At 31.9% G+C, this 20,146-nt stretch overlaps 1 protein-coding gene across 1 annotated transcript; it reads left to right on the forward strand.

Moving 5' to 3' along the window:
* Positions 1–322: 322 nt before the first annotated feature.
* LOC133194044 (glycoprotein-N-acetylgalactosamine 3-beta-galactosyltransferase 1-like) lies at positions 323–19,645 on the forward strand. Its single transcript, XM_061329969.1, has 5 exons — positions 323–682; positions 6,232–6,550; positions 10,256–10,488; positions 12,047–12,171; positions 16,193–19,645. Exons 1-5 carry the CDS (start codon positions 439–441, stop codon positions 16,547–16,549), a joined length of 1,278 nt encoding a protein of 425 aa, XP_061185953.1. The 5' UTR covers positions 323–438; the 3' UTR covers positions 16,550–19,645.
* Positions 19,646–20,146: the final 501 nt, after the last annotated feature.

Genomic DNA, 20,146 nt, shown 5'->3' on the forward strand with positions numbered 1-20,146 from the left:
TCATTTGCATCTTGTAGAACTTTCTTGTATACAGTGAAGTCAAATGAATCGGTCTGGATACTTATTTTATTTTATACACTTTAAAAACTAACTTAAGGATTGAAAATGTACCCCTACCTTATGAATGATTTATTGAGTAAGGGGGTATTTTTTATATAAGAAGAATAAGTATCGTTAGGTGATTGTATTATTATACCATTTTCGTTTTTTCAGAAACCAGTGGCTATTATGGTATTAACTGAAGCATATATATATATATACAACAAAAATTCCCTAATTTAAAATTTCCCGCCTTTTACTTTCGATTTTCAATGTGCGGAGGTACAAAAGGCTTACAACATGTCAGCCTTTGGCAGTTTGGCCTTGTCGTCAGTCTCTGTTGTAAAGTGACAAAAATGTAAACAAGAAGCCCGAGGGTGGAATGTGAGAAAAACAACAATGGTAGACAGGACAAGTTTGACGCTTTTTGCATTCGGAATTTTCTTTGGATTCAGTGTTACCTATTTGTATTCCTTCTACAGTCGTGTGAACATTAATCATTCACCGAAACAGAAATCCAACCCAGGGTTTATTTTTGGAGGTTTTTTCCCCCAAAGTCCTCACAGTCATGGAGAGAATGATAACGTAGCCGGTCCCAATCAGATTATTGAATGGGCGGATCAGCAATTCAGCACTCACTCAGGTAATGGTTCTCTGTAAATTACGACTGTTTATCAGATTTGTGTAAAGGCGGATCATAGATTTTCCGGTGTGTTTAAAGGTACAGTGTACGTGTATTTCTGATAAGGCTTCGCTTGACCTTACCAAACAGGACCTATCTCTGCAGGGAAACTCTGGTGGTGATAACAGTCAGATAAATTTGAAAAGGTTTTAACATGTTTAAGGCATTGATTTTCCATGAATTTCACAGATTGAAGCATCACTGTTAATTGCTCCCTTTTTGGTACGTCAGGGTCTTGATCATGTTGATGTACCCTTTCAATTAAGAATTTTAAAGTGGAAAAATGTAAAGTTACAAAAATTAGAAATATTGATGAATCAAGATAGTTAAATTGTAGAATTATCCTCTACAAGGGACTTGCATGTATATAGCATATAGACCCCTGTCCTCAGAACAGGGACCTATATAGCTATATGCCATATACATGACCTCTTCATACATCTTTTAGATCTTTATCTAATCTCCAAAGTCAAAATTATTGAAAAGTATCTGAAAATTTCGATGTACTTGTCATTTGGGATATTGTACTTTAATTTTGGAAAAAAATAGAGTCAATTTTCAATTGACCTTACCTTACTTGCATCACAGGTGCTTGAGGACAGGACCCCCCCCCCCCCCCCATCGATATAGACCCCCGGGCCTTTTCTCTCATAAATTATCTTTCATTAACATATTTGTGATATAATCTATACCAACAATTCGAAAAATTACCTAAAACAAACATTTTATAAAATCTACCCCACTCTCTATATCTAAAAATCAGCAACAAATATTAAACCCTGGGTCCCCAGGTTCGATTTCCAGTCCTGCCATACATTTTATCCTATCCTGTTACATAATTTGGTGCTGTTGACCACCCCTTGACTTGCAGGTGAAAGTCCTGCCATGGGCAAAATGAACTTGGGTTGTGTAAGACTTCGAGGGTGAAAACAATTTAAGGAGGGAAGAATGTAATGGTTTGGGCCGTGGATATCTGCCTGAATAGCTATATTGGTAGAGCACCTGAATAGAGATGCAGGGGTCCCAGGTTTAATTTTCAGTCCAGCCACACATTTTCTCCTTTCCTGTTACCATTATAAAACTTTAAATACCTTTTTTCCCTATATGTTTAAACCTGTGAATGTAGTACTATATTCTTGTCTCTGCAATACTATTTATCCAATTTTTGTGTTGTTTATCATGAAAAAAAAATAGCCTCTGACAGTCATGTTGCTCTAAGCATACAAGATACTATCAGTCTATCACTACATGTATTACTTGTTTGTGATCTTTTTCCTTTTAAATATTTTCATCATCAAAATTCCAATTTTTCTTGTAATTTTAATTTTTAGACAATTTTTATGATAACCTAATATGTTTTATACAGAGAATAAGTATGCTAGAACCAATGATTAATCTTTTTCTTCCTAGCAAATTAAGATTTTTATTTAACATGTTTAAAGTACTACTTAATATATTAAAAGTCTGTATATTTAAATTTAGAGTAGGTAAGCAGATGAGTCTTTCAATCTTAATAAAATCATTCAGTTGTTTGTTTGACTCTGCATGTTTAACATGTGCGTACTACGCCTCGTGTAGTGACAATAAAGAAAAAAGGGAGGAATAGATTAAGGATCTGATTTTAATCAGATTACTGAGTTTTTGTATTCATCATTAAGTAAGTAACAATAAAAATATTAAGGTAAAACCTTTAGAAGGAGTGGATAATTCAAATTATTCATCACACATTGATTAACCTTCAGAAGAGATAGGTCATATATGTTAAACGTGTTCAGTAGGAAGGAGGATATGGTATGAGAGGAGGTCGTGGGGGGGGGGGGGGTGAGTTCTATGTTGGGCCATTTTGAAATTTTTTTAGTTTAATTTGATGTACTCCTGCCCACATTTTTCAAGTTGGGCAGGTAGGTTTTTTAAAATTATTTTTAAAACACATTGATAATCCATCCGGAACACCTCGGGCCTTTCACAGTGAAAGGCCCGAGGTGTTCCGGATGATTGATAATCGTCATCAAAATCACAGACTTAGAAATTTAATGATCTATACTAAATGGTTGGGACAGTAGACAGATTTAATATTTGTTGCTAAAACAGCTAGGGCTTAATTGACCCTCTTTGGTACAGTGTCCTGTACCCTTTCATTTGGGAATTTTAAATTGAGAAAGTGGTAAAATTTGGAAATTATATTGATGACTTGCATTAATATGTTTAATTGTTGATTAAAGAGTTAGATTGTAGGTTTATTCCCTATTTACCATCTTTATGAATTAGGAATTTCAAAATTCAAGTTATTTTTGTATAAAGATACATGTACTGATAAAAAAAAAAATGTGTAGGGGGGATTTTGATGGGTCCGTTGGAGTACATCAGACAAATCAATTTTTAAGCGCTAAGCACAGCGCAAAGCGCTTACTGGCATCTTAATACTACTTCCGTTCGCGATCCAGCGCCACTAATTTAAGCAAGTTAGATAACTCCACTGAATCTTCTAAAAATATGCAACTGGAAATCCCCGACTCTCTTCGGCTATTTTCGTCAAGTACTGCGTTACGTGCAGTTCTAATTATAGGTGTCAAATAGTGAGACAGAGAGTAGTACAATCCGCTCTTAGTGGATAAGGGCGGTTCTTATCTCTTTACATTACAAATCGTAAATTTATAAATCGCTTATGAATATGAGAAAAAAAATGAAATATGCTAAACACAATTCAGACAAAATATTTAGTTGTTTTAAAGATCTTTTATTCATAATTTTAATAAATATGTTATCAATAAGGAATTTTTTATCGAAGCAATAAAAAAATAATGTCTTATTTTTTCCGAGTGCACTTTAATTTTCAACAAATAAAATCACAGTCAACAACAGCAAATCTTCAATCTGAAACACGCGTGAACACGGAATGAATTTATTAATAAAAATTATCACCAGAACATTTTTAGCTTTCAATGTTGCTCATTTAATAAGAGGAATATCAAAGACATTTTCAAGTGTTCAAAATTGGTTAAAATATACATTTTCCAGCAAATGTATAGCTATATGTATAGTCTGAATTTTGTCGGAAAACTCGTCGACCCCCCCCCCTCCTTTTTCCAATTGCTTCCGATTTATATATATGCAAAGCTACATTTTATGGACTCCTAAGGCGATGGAGAAGTGTAGTATTGAATATAATTAAGTGTAAACCGAGGAACTCCAGGAATCCCAGATGACGAGTGTCGAACCTCGAATCTTTTTACATACAGAAATAATATATATAATTTTAAAAGTCCTAATTTCAGCGACTTTTTTATTTTAATGTATTCAGACAAACCTAGGAAAACACATAATACAAAAAATACACAATCCTGAAACCAAGCGCCTATGATTGAAAACACCGCAAATCCATTCCTGTGGGCTTTTTAAAAGCTTATTAAATACTTTTTTAAAGACACAAGAGAAAGAAGTGCTGGTGAAATATTTTGCCTTACATTTGGTGAACCACGTTAAAAAATTTAAGAGAAATTATATGTTATGCCTTATTATATTTTTATAGATACTCTACTGATACGAAGTATTGTGGCTAAGCCATTTTAATTTGAAGTTAAGCAAATTAGGATTGGAACTTGAATTTTCTATAAACTTGCTTTTTGTGTGTGCGTATGTGTGTAATGTCTTTTCGAGAATTTTTCACTCATACAGAGACTACACCACTTGGCTGTAGAGGGCAGCAAATTTAGACCTATGCTCGGCACTTACGGCCTTTGAGCAGTGAGGTATCTTTTACGTACCAGCACCTACTGCGACACGGAACCTCGGTTTGTACGGTCTCATCCAAAGGACCGGTCTCCACGTCCCACAGTGGGATTCGAACCTGCGAAATAAGGATAAATTTGCATAATTGTAATGATGTAAAAGAAAAAGAAAACTAGAAGCGATTGCTGCTCATAACTGCAAACAAGCTCTCAAAGTAACACCGGGGCGAAGAGTAAATTCGGACTGTGCACATTGCTCCAAATGAACATTTTTCCCTAATAACTTCCGGAAATGCAATTTAACATAAATAAACATTTTTTCCATAACTGCGGTATTGCTCTTTCCTGTGATAAACAAAGTAAACTTCAAAAATAAAAAAAAGTAACTGACTTGCTTTAATGAATTCGTATAATAAATTTCACTCTCTTTGTTAAATAACGATACATGTATAACGACGTCATGTGATGCCACAGACTCGAACCTTCAAATCTAACCTTGTGTGTTTTAAAGAGGCGGATACAAGTTTTATTTTAAAGTGAATATGTATCAAAAGCTGTGCTCGCCCCAGCGGTTGCACTGTTAACATATTACTTATTCCAATACAACAGGCAATTTAAATTCAAAATAAATCTGATGAGTTTCAAATTTGCAAACATTGCTTAGCGCTTCCCAGTACTTTCAGTACTTTGATTATTGTTGGCCTTGATCGAATGTCATTGTTGTTTTGGATGAAGTAATATTGTATGTAATGCAAACTGTTCATGTTTGCTTGCACTGAAACACTCTCTGTTCATTCAGATGCTTAATCATTTCACAAAGTATTCTATTAATTAAAATTTATTGATTGAAATATTATACATTTATCATCACAGAAAGCCAAACAACAAATCAACAAAACTGGGAAGAATTGAGTCTTCTTAGATAACAAAATCGTATTATACCTTAATAAATGCAGCACATGTTTTGTGGGTGAATATTACATAATTAATCTTTAGTATCTATAGATCTATCCTTTTTTTCTTGTGCTGAGGCATATGTGCATATTTTATTGTGCTATAAAACTTCATTTCTAACAGCAGAAAGGCAAACAACTTTGAATAATGGTTGCTATAAAGATATTAATGGACACCATATGTGCCATGTGTATAAATCAACCAAAGTAATTAATGTTTAAGACTTCATCAGAGACCCAAAGATATCCATGTATCATCAAAATTTTGTGAAAATTGTTTAAAAATGTACAGTGTATGAATGATGGTGTTTTACATTTGTATCAAAAGTGACATGTCTCTCATTTCACTTCTGGTATTTATTATAGTATTTTTAAGAATTTTTCATGTCGTTCATTAATTATTTATATCCTAAGTACATTTCGTGTGTCAGAGGAATGAAGTCTTCAAACATGTTAAAAATATGAAAGCCGAAAAGGGAGCGGTTTTTTACCGGTGATATCTTAATTCAATATCATAAATCCATTTGGTATATATGTATGTGAAATAGACATTGGCTGGTAAAATTTTGATCATGATAAAATGCAAGAAAAATCAATTAATATGATGTTTTTCAAAAATAAGATTTACATGAGATGTGATTGTATAATTATATTGACAAGAAAAGTTGAGTGCCCAATTGATGCTTCATGTATGGGGCTTAATTTAAATGCATGTATGATATATTGCCATCTTTCTAACAAAGTAATACTTAGTCGTTATCATGATTATGATGTTGATGCCTTTGATCTAGTAAAGTACTTCCAACATGTTCACTGTTTTTCCTTACAGAAGAGCTATCTGAAGTGGCACGTGTCTTGGAAAAGAAAGTCCGAGTTTTGTGTTGGGTGATGACCAACCCTACAAACCATAATAGTAAAGCTCGCCATGTCAAAGCAACCTGGGGCAAGCGCTGCAACAAACTGCTGTTCATGAGTTCTTCTGCTGATTCCTCGCTGCCGGCTGTTGCTCTGAAAGTGGAAGAGGGTCGTAACAATCTCTGGGCCAAAACCAAAGCTGCCTTTAAATATATTTATCAAAATCATTTTAATGATGCAGACTGGTTTATGAAAGCAGATGATGATACCTATGTAATTGTGGAAAACCTTAGGTAAAAAATTTTAATGCACGTTGTACAAAGTTTTAGTGTTTCATGTCAATAACTTTTCTCCTTTAACCATGTTAACAGCATTTAATCCTTTTTTCCCTTAAAAACCCGGACTTTTGCAACCTGCATTAAACATTGATGGGTTCTATTATTTTAAATCCTTATGCAAAAGGATTTGTCAGTTGAATATAAAGCAAGAGAAAATATTTCTTTTCTCTCACCTCCAGATATTCCTTCAATTGATTACCTTCTGCTTAAGTGGACTTCCATTGTTATGCATTCATTAATAATCTTGTCGGAGAAGCTTATAGCTAAACTCTTTATAACTGACCATGTTATCATAAAATTAATGTGTCTTCTAGTGAAAGAACAGTAGCTGATCAAAAGACCATACTAGAGTTTGTGTTTGGACTTTTAAATATATTAAAACTAGGGACACAGGTATTCAGTTTACCTGCTATGTTTGTATGCTTAGGTGATAGGTAATAAAAATATTCCAGTTATATAGAAAACTTCTGATAAGACAAGCTACTCCTGTGGTAGTAAACAACATGAACAAACCAAATATTTAAAGAAATTTTAGGTACATGTACATATATATATACTACATATGTACATGTTTTAGTTTTTCTCTCAGCAACAGGAAATTTACTGTACATGTGTACAAATGCTTGTATCTTACGTAAAAGTTTATTATCATGATTATGAAAGGTACTTAAGAACAGGATGTTTTAAGTGTTCACATGTACTTATGTACGTGTTTTACTATTAAAAGAACTAAAATAAATACTCATTTAAAACCATTCTGCATAGTTGAATGAATTAAAACAATTCAACAGGTAATATAATGTATAATCCTAAATTTGGGATAAAAATGAGAATATCATATTCAATTTAGAACTTGATTCTTTTATTTTAAATTTGGGATAAAGTGTGACAATTTCCAGTATTGGAAGTAGAATATCAGGTTCTTTTCCACAACAATTTCGAGTACATTACGTCCTGTATAATATCATATGATAAAATTTGCCAACTGTAATTAAAAGATCTGTATATATTTCAAATCTTGTATGTACATGTATGCGAGCATGGTCCCTTGTGAATAAATATTTATTTGTTATTTAATTCTTATATCCCAATGCAGATACATTGTTTTTTAAGAGATTTGCCTTATCTTCATGATCTTACTTGGTGCTATATATAAATATGTAATATTGTTTCAAGGCATAAATAATTGAGCACCTGTGTGATATTAAATGATGAATTGCATGACCTTGAAACATCTAGGAGATAATTATAGCAATTTATTTGATGAATCCAATTAATGACTTTAAACAACGTAGTTCATAATGAAGATACTAGGGAAATTGATTGATTATATTGCTGAAATAGAAATCATAAATTAATGAGAAAAAAAATGTACCATTGGTATTAGAATGATCTGCATTTTCAAATAAGACAGCTAGCTTTCTTTTATCATCATTATTTTAATTAACTAGTCATGTATGGGACTTACTGTTTCATAAATTAATCAGCAAAGTGAAGAATTTAACATCTTTTTTGTAACACGTCAAGAATTTATTTAACACAGGCTGTAAAATAATGTCTTTGCCCATATGCATATAAGTGAAAATTTAAAAATAATAACTTTCATATCTTGTGATCTTAAAAAAACGTGTGAAGAAAAGGTGAGCTTAATTCTAATCTTTGATAAGAATCTACCTATGTTTATATGTTTTCCATAACTACCTAATACTAAAAAATCTCAAATTTTGAGTGGCCTATTTCAATTATGGTGTAATAATTTAATTCTGATTGTAAGGCAACATTTGATTGGATAAAAAAATTAACTTTAAATCATATAAATTGGGTTGCCTACGTCACAGTGACTTGCGTCAAAAACGTATCGGTCCACCTGACGTTACATTTAAAATTTTGTACAATTTGAAGTCATTTTTTTTAAAGGCAATCATCTTTTTTCTTACATTAAATGAATGAAAATTAATTATAAGGAATGAAATTAATAGCTACCCAAACAAACAAACAAAAAAACAAACAGTTTATGCTTTTTTATAAACCGCTCCGCGGTTTATAAAGCGTAAACTGCCCCAACCCACTTCATACCGTATAAATTGGGTAGCTATTAAATTCATTCCTTAAATATTTTAAAAAAAAAAGTAAAAGCTTTCTGTGCTGTTTATCCTGAGTTTCAAATTAAGACGGTACATCATGTACATATTTTGTGGAAGAAACAAAATTCAATTTAAAGATCAAGCAATAGTAAACTGTTTATATTAATTAGCATGATAATAAGAAAGCATGCTGAAATTAAGTTTTAAACTTTTTTTATACATTTACTATGAGCAACATAGTTATAGCAAATAAATTAAGTATACATTAACATCATCTTAAATTGTCACTTAATTTAAACAAATTTTAGCCAGACCATTGATCAAAAGCCTGCCATACCAAAAAGCCAGGAACAATGGTTCAAGAGACAGGTTCTTGACAGCCTGCCTTAAATTTTAATTAGATATATGCAGTCCTTTATAAAGATTATATTGATTTAACAGATTCACCATCAATTTTAGACTATACCATCAGCAGTCAGACTATACTGACTGGGTTGATATATAAATTTTATATGTGATATATGTATTTGTATACCCTCTTTTATCGTAATTCCCATCAAAACCACAGAGCAGACTGTTACCGATCTATATGAACTTGATTATGGATTCGTTACATTATTCTATTGTTAACAGATCTCCTAATATGGTAAAAAATGTGCTGATCAGAAATTCCTATCAAACATCTGTCTATCTCTTTCAAAAATTTATCTTCATAAACAATATATATGTGTTAATTGTATGCTGTACATCAGCACGCACAAGTTGTCCCAAATTCTGGACATCGAATATTAAGTAATAACTCGATCCTCATCTTTATCACAAATCTCGCTTGAAAGTATACACTATGACTTCGTAATTGCATTGCATTCAGTGATGGCAACAAAGTTTGATTTTATTATATTAATTATTCCCTTGAGTTGAAGAGTTCTAATAATTGAGAGACCTGTGTGCTACTTTTTTTGATGTCTATATATGGTGTTGTACACCTCTTCTAGAACAAATTTTGATGAGAAAACATCTTGAATATATTCTTAGTAATTTTTGTGTATTTTTCTTTAAATTATACAAGCATTTTCATCAATTGATATCAATTCAAAACCCCTGGAAATGCATGCTGATTTTTTGTCTACGAACATTTGATGACTCTATAATCTGAAATTATAGAGTCTGTCTACGAACATTTGATGACTCTATAATCTGAAATTAAGAATATCTTGAAAAATTATCAGTAGGTAAGGTATGTTGTGTATGACCTTGATCAACTGTTTAAGTACTACCTGAATATAAAAGCCAAAATGATTTTGTAGATACATAATACCAACAAAGCTAATTCATTATTGTTCCAAATACCCCTTGATCTAAGTCTGCACATAATAAATAGGTATAATAATTTTGTGTATCAGATACATTTTCTTGATGTTCCATGCTATATTTTCAGAAATTCATCTGTTCAAGGAGCTGAAGAACATCACAAAATTTAATAAAAATTTTGCCTTGCAGGCTTTTTAATAAGATAAGAAACTCGATAGAAAACAAATTGAAGATGACATGTTCTCTCTCTCAAATTTTGCTGCAGATATTTCCTAGCAGACAAGAAGACGAATGAACCAATGTACTATGGTAGACGGTTTAAGCCATATGTCCCCCAGGGCTACATGTCTGGTGGGGCGGGCTACGTCCTCAGCAAGATGGCACTCAAGAAATTTGTGGAGAAGGGAGTGGATGATCCAAAGTTTTGTCGGGTGGATGCCGGAGGGGCGGAGGATTTGGAGTTCGGAAAATGTATGCAGAGAGTTGGAGTGACTGCAGGTAAAATAAGCAGGATGAGGTCAAAGGTCAAGGTCACTGTGAATAGATATATATTTCTAGACATCATTGTACCACTTGATGAGTCATTGTGGCGTAGAGAAATGCTCTAGATGAGTTGAGAATCTTTTATGTTGGGCACCATTTTTGTAATGGGAAATCCCGTCATATATAATAGGAAGAAGACCTACTTGTTTCTAATATGTATTTTTCATCATTTTCACAACAATAATAACAACTGGCTCTGGAAACAATATAAAACATACAATAATATTTGAAAGGTACAAAGAAATATAATACTAGATATACAAAGAAAACACCAAAACATTTCTTACGAAAAAATTTACCCTGCATTTTAATATTAAAAATTTAATATTACACTATTATAGAGCTATCAGATGGATTCCACATCTGGCTCTGGGGCCATGAAAGTTAGATGAGTGCACTTTTGATCTCAGTCTCTCTTTTCCACAATTATTCCTTCTGTGAAAATTAGACTGAGATCAAAAGTGAGCTTATTGTCTACGTTTTATGGCCCTGGAGCCTGATCTATAATCACTGTGCAGATATATAATATTCTATGCACATAATTTACCAAGTAACTAATTCATATAATTTCTCATGTATATCTTAATTATTCTAATTAATTTGTTCATCATTAAAAAAAATTGCTTGCCCTCTCCCAACCCAGGATTAAAAAAATTGTGTCTACAGGTAGGGGGAATTTTTTTTTACCTGCTATTAAATTTCAGGTCACCCTTTTTCTGTACATATTCCATAAACGTAGAGTATATAAATATTGAACCCAGCAGCCGTGTTGCGATTTATTTTCAACAATATGTTTTACTACTTATACAAGGCTGTGACATTTATTATTTATTTATTCATTCAAGAGTAATGAATAGTATATTAGAAATGAGAGCTATGGTATTGCCTGCCCTCTAATTAGAATAAAAGTAATAGGCTAAATGCTCTACATCTATAAATGTAGTAATAAGTCACAAGGTATGGAAAAGGTGGTATTATCTGATCAACTCACAAGTCATGATAGAGGAATGGTCATGAGTTCGATAAGGACACCAGGTGGAATTACGTACTGCTTTTGTATAAAGATAAAAATTTGTATCAATGGAAGTTACTGTAAAATTTACTTGTTTACTTTGTTAGATTAAATTTAATTCCAGTTGGCTTGAGTTTTTAAGCTTGCATAAGTTTGGCAATGTACATACCTAATGATTTGCAGCTTCAGTAACTGTTACAGGAGTTAAGAAAAGAAACTAACAAGTCATGTTTACAATGTACATTAAACAGGCAGTAAAGAAACTCTTGTTTGCCAACGACTTGAAAAACAATATTCAAAGACTGAAGATTATGTCAAGGCTTAATTATTCCTGTGTTATCAACTTTTAGTTTGTGCAAAGATTCTGAAAAATATGTACAGAATCTACTTAAATCCCCTGGCTGTTTTCACAATTTGATGTTAAAACCATATGTCACTTTCAGCATTACTTGATTGAGTTTTTAAGTAACAGGCACTTATTATTATGATTGATATTTTTAGGTGACAGCTTGGATAAGCTGGGGCGTGAGAGATTTATGCCTTTTGTACCGGAACACCACTTAATTCCTGGGATCCTCCCCAAAGATATGTGGTACTTCTCTTACAACTTTCACCCAGTGAAGCAGGTAAAAACAAGAGAAAATCACTGAGAATGTCACAATCATAATCTTTTGAAGCAGGTATTTGTTTGTTATGCCCTGCCATGAATATAGCCGGGGCATATAGTGTTTGTCATGTCCGTCTTTCCATCTGTCTTTCCGTCACACTTTGCGTTTAGCTCTGTTCAAAGCTCAGTTTCAAAGAAACTATCCAAGATATTTTTATCAAGCTTCATATGCTGATAGATATTGATGAGAGCTATGCAACTGCATCAACATTTTTTGACCTTAACCTTTCATTTGACCTTGACTTCACTTTCCTTAAATTAGATTTTAGCTCAGTTTTAAAGATACCATTCAAGGTAGTGTAATCAAACTTCATATGTTGATACATACTGATGTAAGCCATTCAACTGCATCAACATTTTTTGACCTTGACCATTCCTTTGACCTTGACCTCACTTTTCTTAAATTAGTGTCAAACTTTATATGCTGATACATACTTATGTAAGCTATTCAACTGCATCAATGTTTTTTGACCTTGACTTTTCCTTTCACCTTGACCTCACTTTTCTCAATTTGTGTTTAACTCCGTTTTTAAGAAAACATTCGTAATATTTTTATGAAACGTCATATGCTAATACATTTTGCTTAATTTTAAAGAAACCATTTAAGATATATTTATGTAAGTTTATGCACTTATACATAATTTGGTGAGAATTTAACATCTATATCCAACTTTTTAGATTTCAATTTCAATTTTAAAGAAGCTATTCAAGATATTCTCATCAAATGTCATACACTAATACAAATTTTCATGTTGCATTACTAATATACCCTCGGCGGGGCATTCATGTCCTATGGACATATTTCTAGTTTTTTATTTATTTACTTCAAAAACGAGTCACTAAATGTTGTAATGGCACAATAAGTGGATGAATTTGCATGTACACAGTTTAATCTTTGGGGTTGGCCTATGTAAAGAATGGAGGTGTACAAGGCGAGGACAATCCCCCACTATGAGACAAATTATTTCTCAATTCAAAAAGTTAATTGAAAAAGTAAAATTTTTCAAAATTTATTTTTCAGTGTAAGCTTTAATTTACACCTTTGATTCCTTATTTCATTGAATTATTTATTGAAAAATAATTTATTTTTCAGTTATGTTTTAAGGTGAAATATCCCTCTGCTCCAAATTTCACCAATTTTTTTTAAATTTCCCAACATTGATTTTCATCAACAACAATAGCATTAGATTCAGATGAAAAACAGTTTGAAGTATGAAGCGTTGCTTTCTTTTTCAGAAATGAATATTATGTCTAATCATGATGTGAAGAAAATTTGATATGGTAAATAGAAAGATCAATAATATTCTATCTCACAATAAAATTAAAAATATAAGGTATATAAAAAATAATATTTGCAATCATACCTATCTAATTCGCATTAGAAAACATAATGAAGCATTGCTTTTTAAATCAGAATATCACATTGTTTCCTGTGCTTGTAAAATAAAATGCATCCATCTACAAGAGTTATCTTTCCATTATTGTTCTTCAAAATATTTTTAGTAAAAAAATATTTTAATTAATTGATTATAAGAATTCTGCATCTGAAATTTCTGTAACAATTAAAGGAATTATATGTTAAGAGATAGAAATATCTCAATCTTCTTTGTTTAATGCAGACCTGTTTACTCTTACGATTTCGCCATATTTTGTACGGATTTTCAGTCCAAAATACGTCTTACGTTTTGCTATAACGAAAATATGGAAGTCCGTTCATATGGATGTTAGCAATTAGTTTTCGTTATCTGTCTCAGTTTTACACTTTTTAATCGCTAAAGGAGAGAAAATTTTCAAACATTTAAGTTGCCAAAACGCGGTGGTTTAAAAAATGACAGAAATCACTCAAAAGAGAGCAGTGTATGACGTTTTGCTTTGTTATTAAACCATGTTTTGGTAATCAGAAATGTAGTTGTTTTCTAGTAATATATGTACAGTCGATGAAAAGTGAAATCTTACAGGCAAATGCCAAATCTCACTGACAAATCTAATGAAAAATACTGAAAGACAACAATTTGGGTAAACAGGTCTGTTAAAGGAACTGAGTATAAATGTTTTAGGTAAACTATTATACATTGTAAGTAATTAATAAAAATATTGGCAATAGAAAAAAGAAATCAATATTTGTACGTTTGATCAGATTGGAATGAGTTGACTGTAAAATGGTCGTCATTATTAAACTTGACAAGACAATTCATTGGATTGCTTGGAATGATTTCCTTGAAAAATTATATCTCTTATCAGAGGGATGTTACACCTTAAGGTATATGAAAAGAAAAAAAAATATGGCCTCATGCATGATTCGAAATCACTTCAAAGAGCAAGAGCCACTTAGGGCCTTTTTTGGCCCTGAGAATTTCTGAAAAATCGAAACTGCTCAGTTTTGGTTGAAAATGCAGTATTTATAACTTGGACCCTTGGTGACCGTGTATCCATTGAACATGACGTAATTTTCTCTCTAGTCAATGCATTATGACGTCATAAAATGCATCATTTTTCCCATATCCTGAAAATTCCCTTAAAAATGGCCAAAAGTTGAGGCATTTTTTCAATATTTCATATAGAGCACAACCTCTGATCCAAAATATGCAATTACATAATGAAAGATCTGTGTCTGAAGATCACAAAACATGTTTTAATTTTTGGATCGTGGGCTGTGCTCATATTTTAATTCTTTGTTGAAGGTAGTCAAATATGCATGTTTTCTACAAAATTCAAGAACATTGCATTTTCTCAAAGCCTGTTTTCCAATACCTGGTTTCTCAAAAAGAAATTTTTTGTAGGAAATGAAAGCACTAAGTTTCTACTTTATTTTGATATATGAAATGGGACAGAGGGTGATAGTCAATTAATTGATATAGGGACAGGGCCATTTTATGCATAAAGTGAACCTAGCTCTTTGGCGGTGAGGCGTAATGTTGAACCACTTCACTACACAGTCTTCTTTTAACTTACATGTAGCTGTGTCTGCAGTGATATTTATACAAACGAGTTTGTTGGAAGTCTTGGAACATGTCATTTTTTTCAGAAAATTTCAATTTTCATAAAGAATGGGTTCAGAATCCATTTCTTTTGAAACATGAAAAAGATTTTACATTGATTTTCCCTTATCATTTAAATGTTTATGTAGAATGGAGACTTGACCCATTTATACATGTATTCAAAAATCATGTTTATTGGCTCTAATAGTCCCATTTTTCACAAAATATGCTTTAACAGTAAACTTATCAGTTAATAAGTTATTCAATAAAACGATTGAATGAAATGTGTTAAAGATGTCATTACTAACAACTGACAATAATTTTTGAAAATAAAACTTTTCCATATATCAGACCTGTTTACTCTTACGATTTCGCCATATTTTGTATGGATTTTCAGTCCAAAATACGTCTTACGTTTTGCTATAACGAAAATACGGAAGTCCGTTCATATGGATTTTAGCAATTAGTTTTCGTTATCTGTCTCAGTTTTACACTTTTTAATCGCTAAAGAAGAGAAAATTTTCAAACATTTAAGTTGCCAAAACGCGGTGGTTTAAAAAATGACAGAAATCACTCAAAAGAGAGCAGTGTATGACGTTTTGCTTTGTTATTAAACCATGTTTTGGTAATCAGAAATGTAGTTGTTTTCTAGTAATATATGTACAGTCGATGAAAAGTGAAATCTTACAGGCAAATGCCAAATCTCACTGACAAATCTAATGAAAAATACTGAAAGACAACAATTTGGGTAAACAGGTCTGATATATAAACTTCGAAAAATTGAGTTAACGGTAAATATTAACTGAGAGAGAGGGATTGGCCTTGCCTTGTACACCCTCATTCTTTAATACATGAAGGTTTTGCTTGAGACAATGAGATAAAAAATTTTCTTTTCAAAGAATTGTTGAACATTATAACAATTTAAGTCAGTTACATTACAGCATGGTAGGATTTCTGTAATTGTATGTGTTTACACAAGAATGTGTATTGTTTCTTTAACAGGGACCAGAGTGTTGCAGTGACTACGCAATCTCATTTCATTATGTGAACCCTAATATGATGTATGTCTTAGAATATCTCATTTATCATCTTAAACCATACGGTATCAACACCATCACCAAAATAGAAATGGAAGACTCCGAACCAGAACCAAAGAAAATGACCAGGGTGGACAAGGAGGTAAAAACAACAGCCAAAAAGACTGAAACTTTAACATCAGTAAAGCAGAAAGAAAATACTTTAGCCCCAACTCCTCTCCAGAAGAAAGGAGAGAACCAGGCAGACCAGAAAAAAACATTGGCACCAAAACTTGACATACCCAAGCCTGGGGGAGAGGGGGGTAACAAACCCTCACGGTAGTGCTAGTGATTGTGTGTGGGTCATGTGACTGGAAGGCTGTTATTTTATTTCTAGTGAGAGTTGGTTTGTTAACATAAATGTGTGCGATTTTAGGGATGAACTTTGGTAAAAGTTGATAGATTTTGTTAATACATATTTTGTTCAGTAAACTGCTTGCCAATGTTAAATATTTTGGACCATTGTTATTGTTTTGAAATATGTGTCATGTAATATAATGTTATTACATGTAGTTGTAGTGCTATCGTAGAGGAGAGTTAATAACCACAGATATGGTATATTGGTCATGTATGTCAAAACCAGAGAATTACTTATTTTTTATACAGAATTTAAGAATAATATATACATGTTTGTAGAAATTGGGCTGTATTTTAGTACTAGTTAGTTATTTTTGAATTTTTGGTAGTTTCACACTGGGTGCACAAGTTGTTTCCCTTTGGTTGCAGTATTGTGTTTTGAAAAACAATCCAATTGAAGTTAAATAGTAAAAACAATATTTAATGGTATTCAGCATTATAAGGAAAGCACAGAGATTGACCAAGTTCCTCAAAAGTCAGAATTTTACAGATGTGTCTTATGAATGTGTTTTTGTTATTTGTTTTCAAAAGACAAAGAGTATTGTAATTTATCGACATATTTAGAGCCATGTTTAGTGATATGTCCCAAGTTAAGTATTATATGTTCATTTCATATGACATTATATAGATTAATTTACATTTAAATTAGGATTTATATATATGTATGTTAACTAGAAAAACATTAGAATTGAAAATAACCATAAACTCTTTGATTTATTACACCCATCGATCTTTGAAAAAAATCAGTGGAGACAATTTAATTGATTATTTAAATGCAGGACTTAAAAAGTTAATCCATTCTTGTTATTTCATTTCTGGAAAAATAACTTGAAAAAAGTATTGTATTAAAATAGTAATGACAGTTTAAATTTGTTGAATTGCTACACTGAATGAAGTATAATTTGAGAAAATTTACATCTATGCTTTTTTTTAAAATCCTGATCATTGCAAAGTAATTTTTTTTTTTAATGTTGAATTTTTGTCTTATTTTTTTTTTAATTATCGGTAAATTTCTTGTGTTGTGAAGAGGCACATTTTTACCAGTTAATGTCTGTACATGTGTACCTGGTAATTTAAATAATTCAGCGCCCATGATTAGTATATTGTATGTAAAGCCTTTTTTGACCAGCTGTGCTCCTTCCCTCTGTCAAAAGTCCCCTGAAAGAAATATGTAATGAAAATTGTCCATACTAATGAATCTCCAGAAAGAACTTTTTTAACATAAACATCTGGAAAAAAGTTTTCTTAAATGATATGTAGCTAATGATATTAGAGATTTTTGCTGTAAGTATAGGCAGATAAATGCATGGATACAACTTCTGCAATTCTCAAAATCATTTGCTATATGTAAAACAATGAAAGAATTCAGGGTCAATGTACCAATAATAGATTGATGAAATACAATGACTTAGATTATTTTTGTTATGATTTCTGTTAAACATATTATGTCATAGCAGTGACTGCCAGGGAATTTATGACTTTACAGTAGCAATGCATCCAAATCTGAAATGGACTATGTTGTAAACACTACCAATGACACCTTGCATTTCTAGTCTTTGTCTACATGTAACTATATGAAGCTTTGTTGTTCAGCTGTAAGTCTTGTTCAATTGTATCTTATGAATGACCATTTAAATTTTTTTCCCTATGTGTTCCTTATAAAATTCACAGACATAACAAGTTTGTAGTCAGACTTACCATCAAATTACCATGGAAATGTTTTGTGACTTCTCTTTGGATAAGTATGTTTTACTTTCTCTTTGTTTTAACTTTCACTTTGGATGGTGTTACTTTCTCTTTGTTATTTTTTTTTGGATGTGTTACTTTCTCTTTGAATAAGAAAGTAGATAGAATTCCATGTTTATTGTGATGATATGCATGTTTTCTGGTAGATTTACTATAATTATGTAATTACTTAGTGTTTCTCATCAATGATAAAGTGAAAATTTAGGAATTCAGTTTTGCACGATGTTAAAAATTTCACAATTTGTTACCAGTATGTATGTAAAACTTTTATTGATGCACCCATGACTGTTTGGTAATCAAAACATACAGATTGTGGTTTCCAAACAAAGAACTAGTCAGTATGATTTAAATTTTTTTTAAACAAAAATATTTTAAATGAGATATATCATAATCAGCATCAAGTACCCAGTATCATCAGTGCAGTCTATATTATTATCAGTACAGTTTATATTGGCATGAAGACCTGTTTTTTCTGTTTCTTGGTTGATCAGGATTTTATTTTCAGAGACCAGGTAGCCTGGATGTATCTAGTGATACAAATGATGCTAGAGTTGTCTTTCAATTGAATTTTGTCAGTTTTTTAAAGCAAAAAAATGTCTCGCATAGGATAAAATGAAATATATAAATATTGATATACAGAGAGAAAACTGCAGTGTGTAAAATTTCTGTAGAGAATTCAGTATACGAGTACTTATGTCTATTACGGAATTTATCTTCAGGAATACCCTTTTTGTCTCAAAAGTGTATAAATTAAATTATTATAATGTATGATTTGTCTACTGTATTCGGATACATACTGTTGTCACTATTGACTTGCAGAAAGGATATGCTGTAAACCGGCCCATATTATTTTCGCCTTCTCACAATTGCAAATTATTTGCAAAATTCGACCAGACAAAGTTGAGCCTATAGGAGATAATGCCGTCTTTTTTTTTTCAATTCACCCAATTTTAAATTTACCTAATTGCAACAAGGGCAAAAATAAAACGGGAACAAAAATTTCTATTTATATATTAAACAGCCATGAATTTATTTTAAATAATTTTATTTTGGCCACAATTATATATTGGACTAGTGGCAGAAAATCTTAAGAACCTAGAATAAGTCCGGATTTATTGTACTTGCAATGTCTTGCTTTTATTACAAATAAAATTTCAATCAGTTATAATTATTAGGATGACTATACCTGTATTTACATTATGACTGATAACCGTCTAATCTGTTACAATTCTGAATGTATTCTGCATATTCAATAAATGAACTATGAAAGACTTTATTAACCTTTTTAGCTCACCTGAGCTGAAAGCTCAAGTGAGCTTTTCTGATCACCCGTTGTCCGTCGTCCGTCCGTCCGTCTGTCCGTCTGTCCGTCCGTCCGTCTGTAAACTTTTCACATTTTCAACTTCTTCTCAAGAACCACTGGGCCAATTTTAACCAAACTTGGTACAAAGTATCCCTGGGTGAAGGGGAGTTTAAATTGTTAAAATAAAGGGCCAAGTCCCCTTACAAAGGGAGATAATCAAGAAAAGACAAAAATAGGGTGGGGTCATTAAAAAATCTTCTTCTCAAGAACCACTAGGCCAGAAAAGCTGAAACCTATGTGGAAGCATCCTTGGGTAGTGTAGATTCTAAATTGTTAAAATCATGACCCCCGGGGGTAGGGCGGGGCCACAATAGGGAATCCAAGTTTTACATTGAAATATATAGGAAAAATCTTAAAAAATCTTCTTCTCAAGAACCACAGGGCCAGAAAAGCTGAAACTTATGTGGAAGCATC

The sequence above is a fragment of the Saccostrea echinata genome, unplaced genomic scaffold (genome assembly GCF_033153115.1).
Source record: "Saccostrea echinata isolate AGI-Se365-2 ecotype Australia unplaced genomic scaffold, CSIRO_AGI_Sech_v1 ptg000028l, whole genome shotgun sequence".
Lineage (NCBI taxonomy): Eukaryota > Metazoa > Mollusca > Bivalvia > Ostreida > Ostreidae > Saccostrea > Saccostrea echinata.

Coding starts and splice junctions, on each gene's coding strand:
- LOC133194044 (XM_061329969.1), top strand. CDS start 439: ATGGTAGACAGGACAAGTTTGACGCTTTTTGCATTCGGAATTTTCTTT. Junction 10,489..12,046: donor GAGAGTTGGAGTGACTGCAG/GTAAAATAAGCA, acceptor TGATATTTTTAG/GTGACAGCTTGGATAAGCTG. Junction 12,172..16,192: donor ACTTTCACCCAGTGAAGCAG/GTAAAAACAAGA, acceptor TTTCTTTAACAG/GGACCAGAGTGTTGCAGTGA.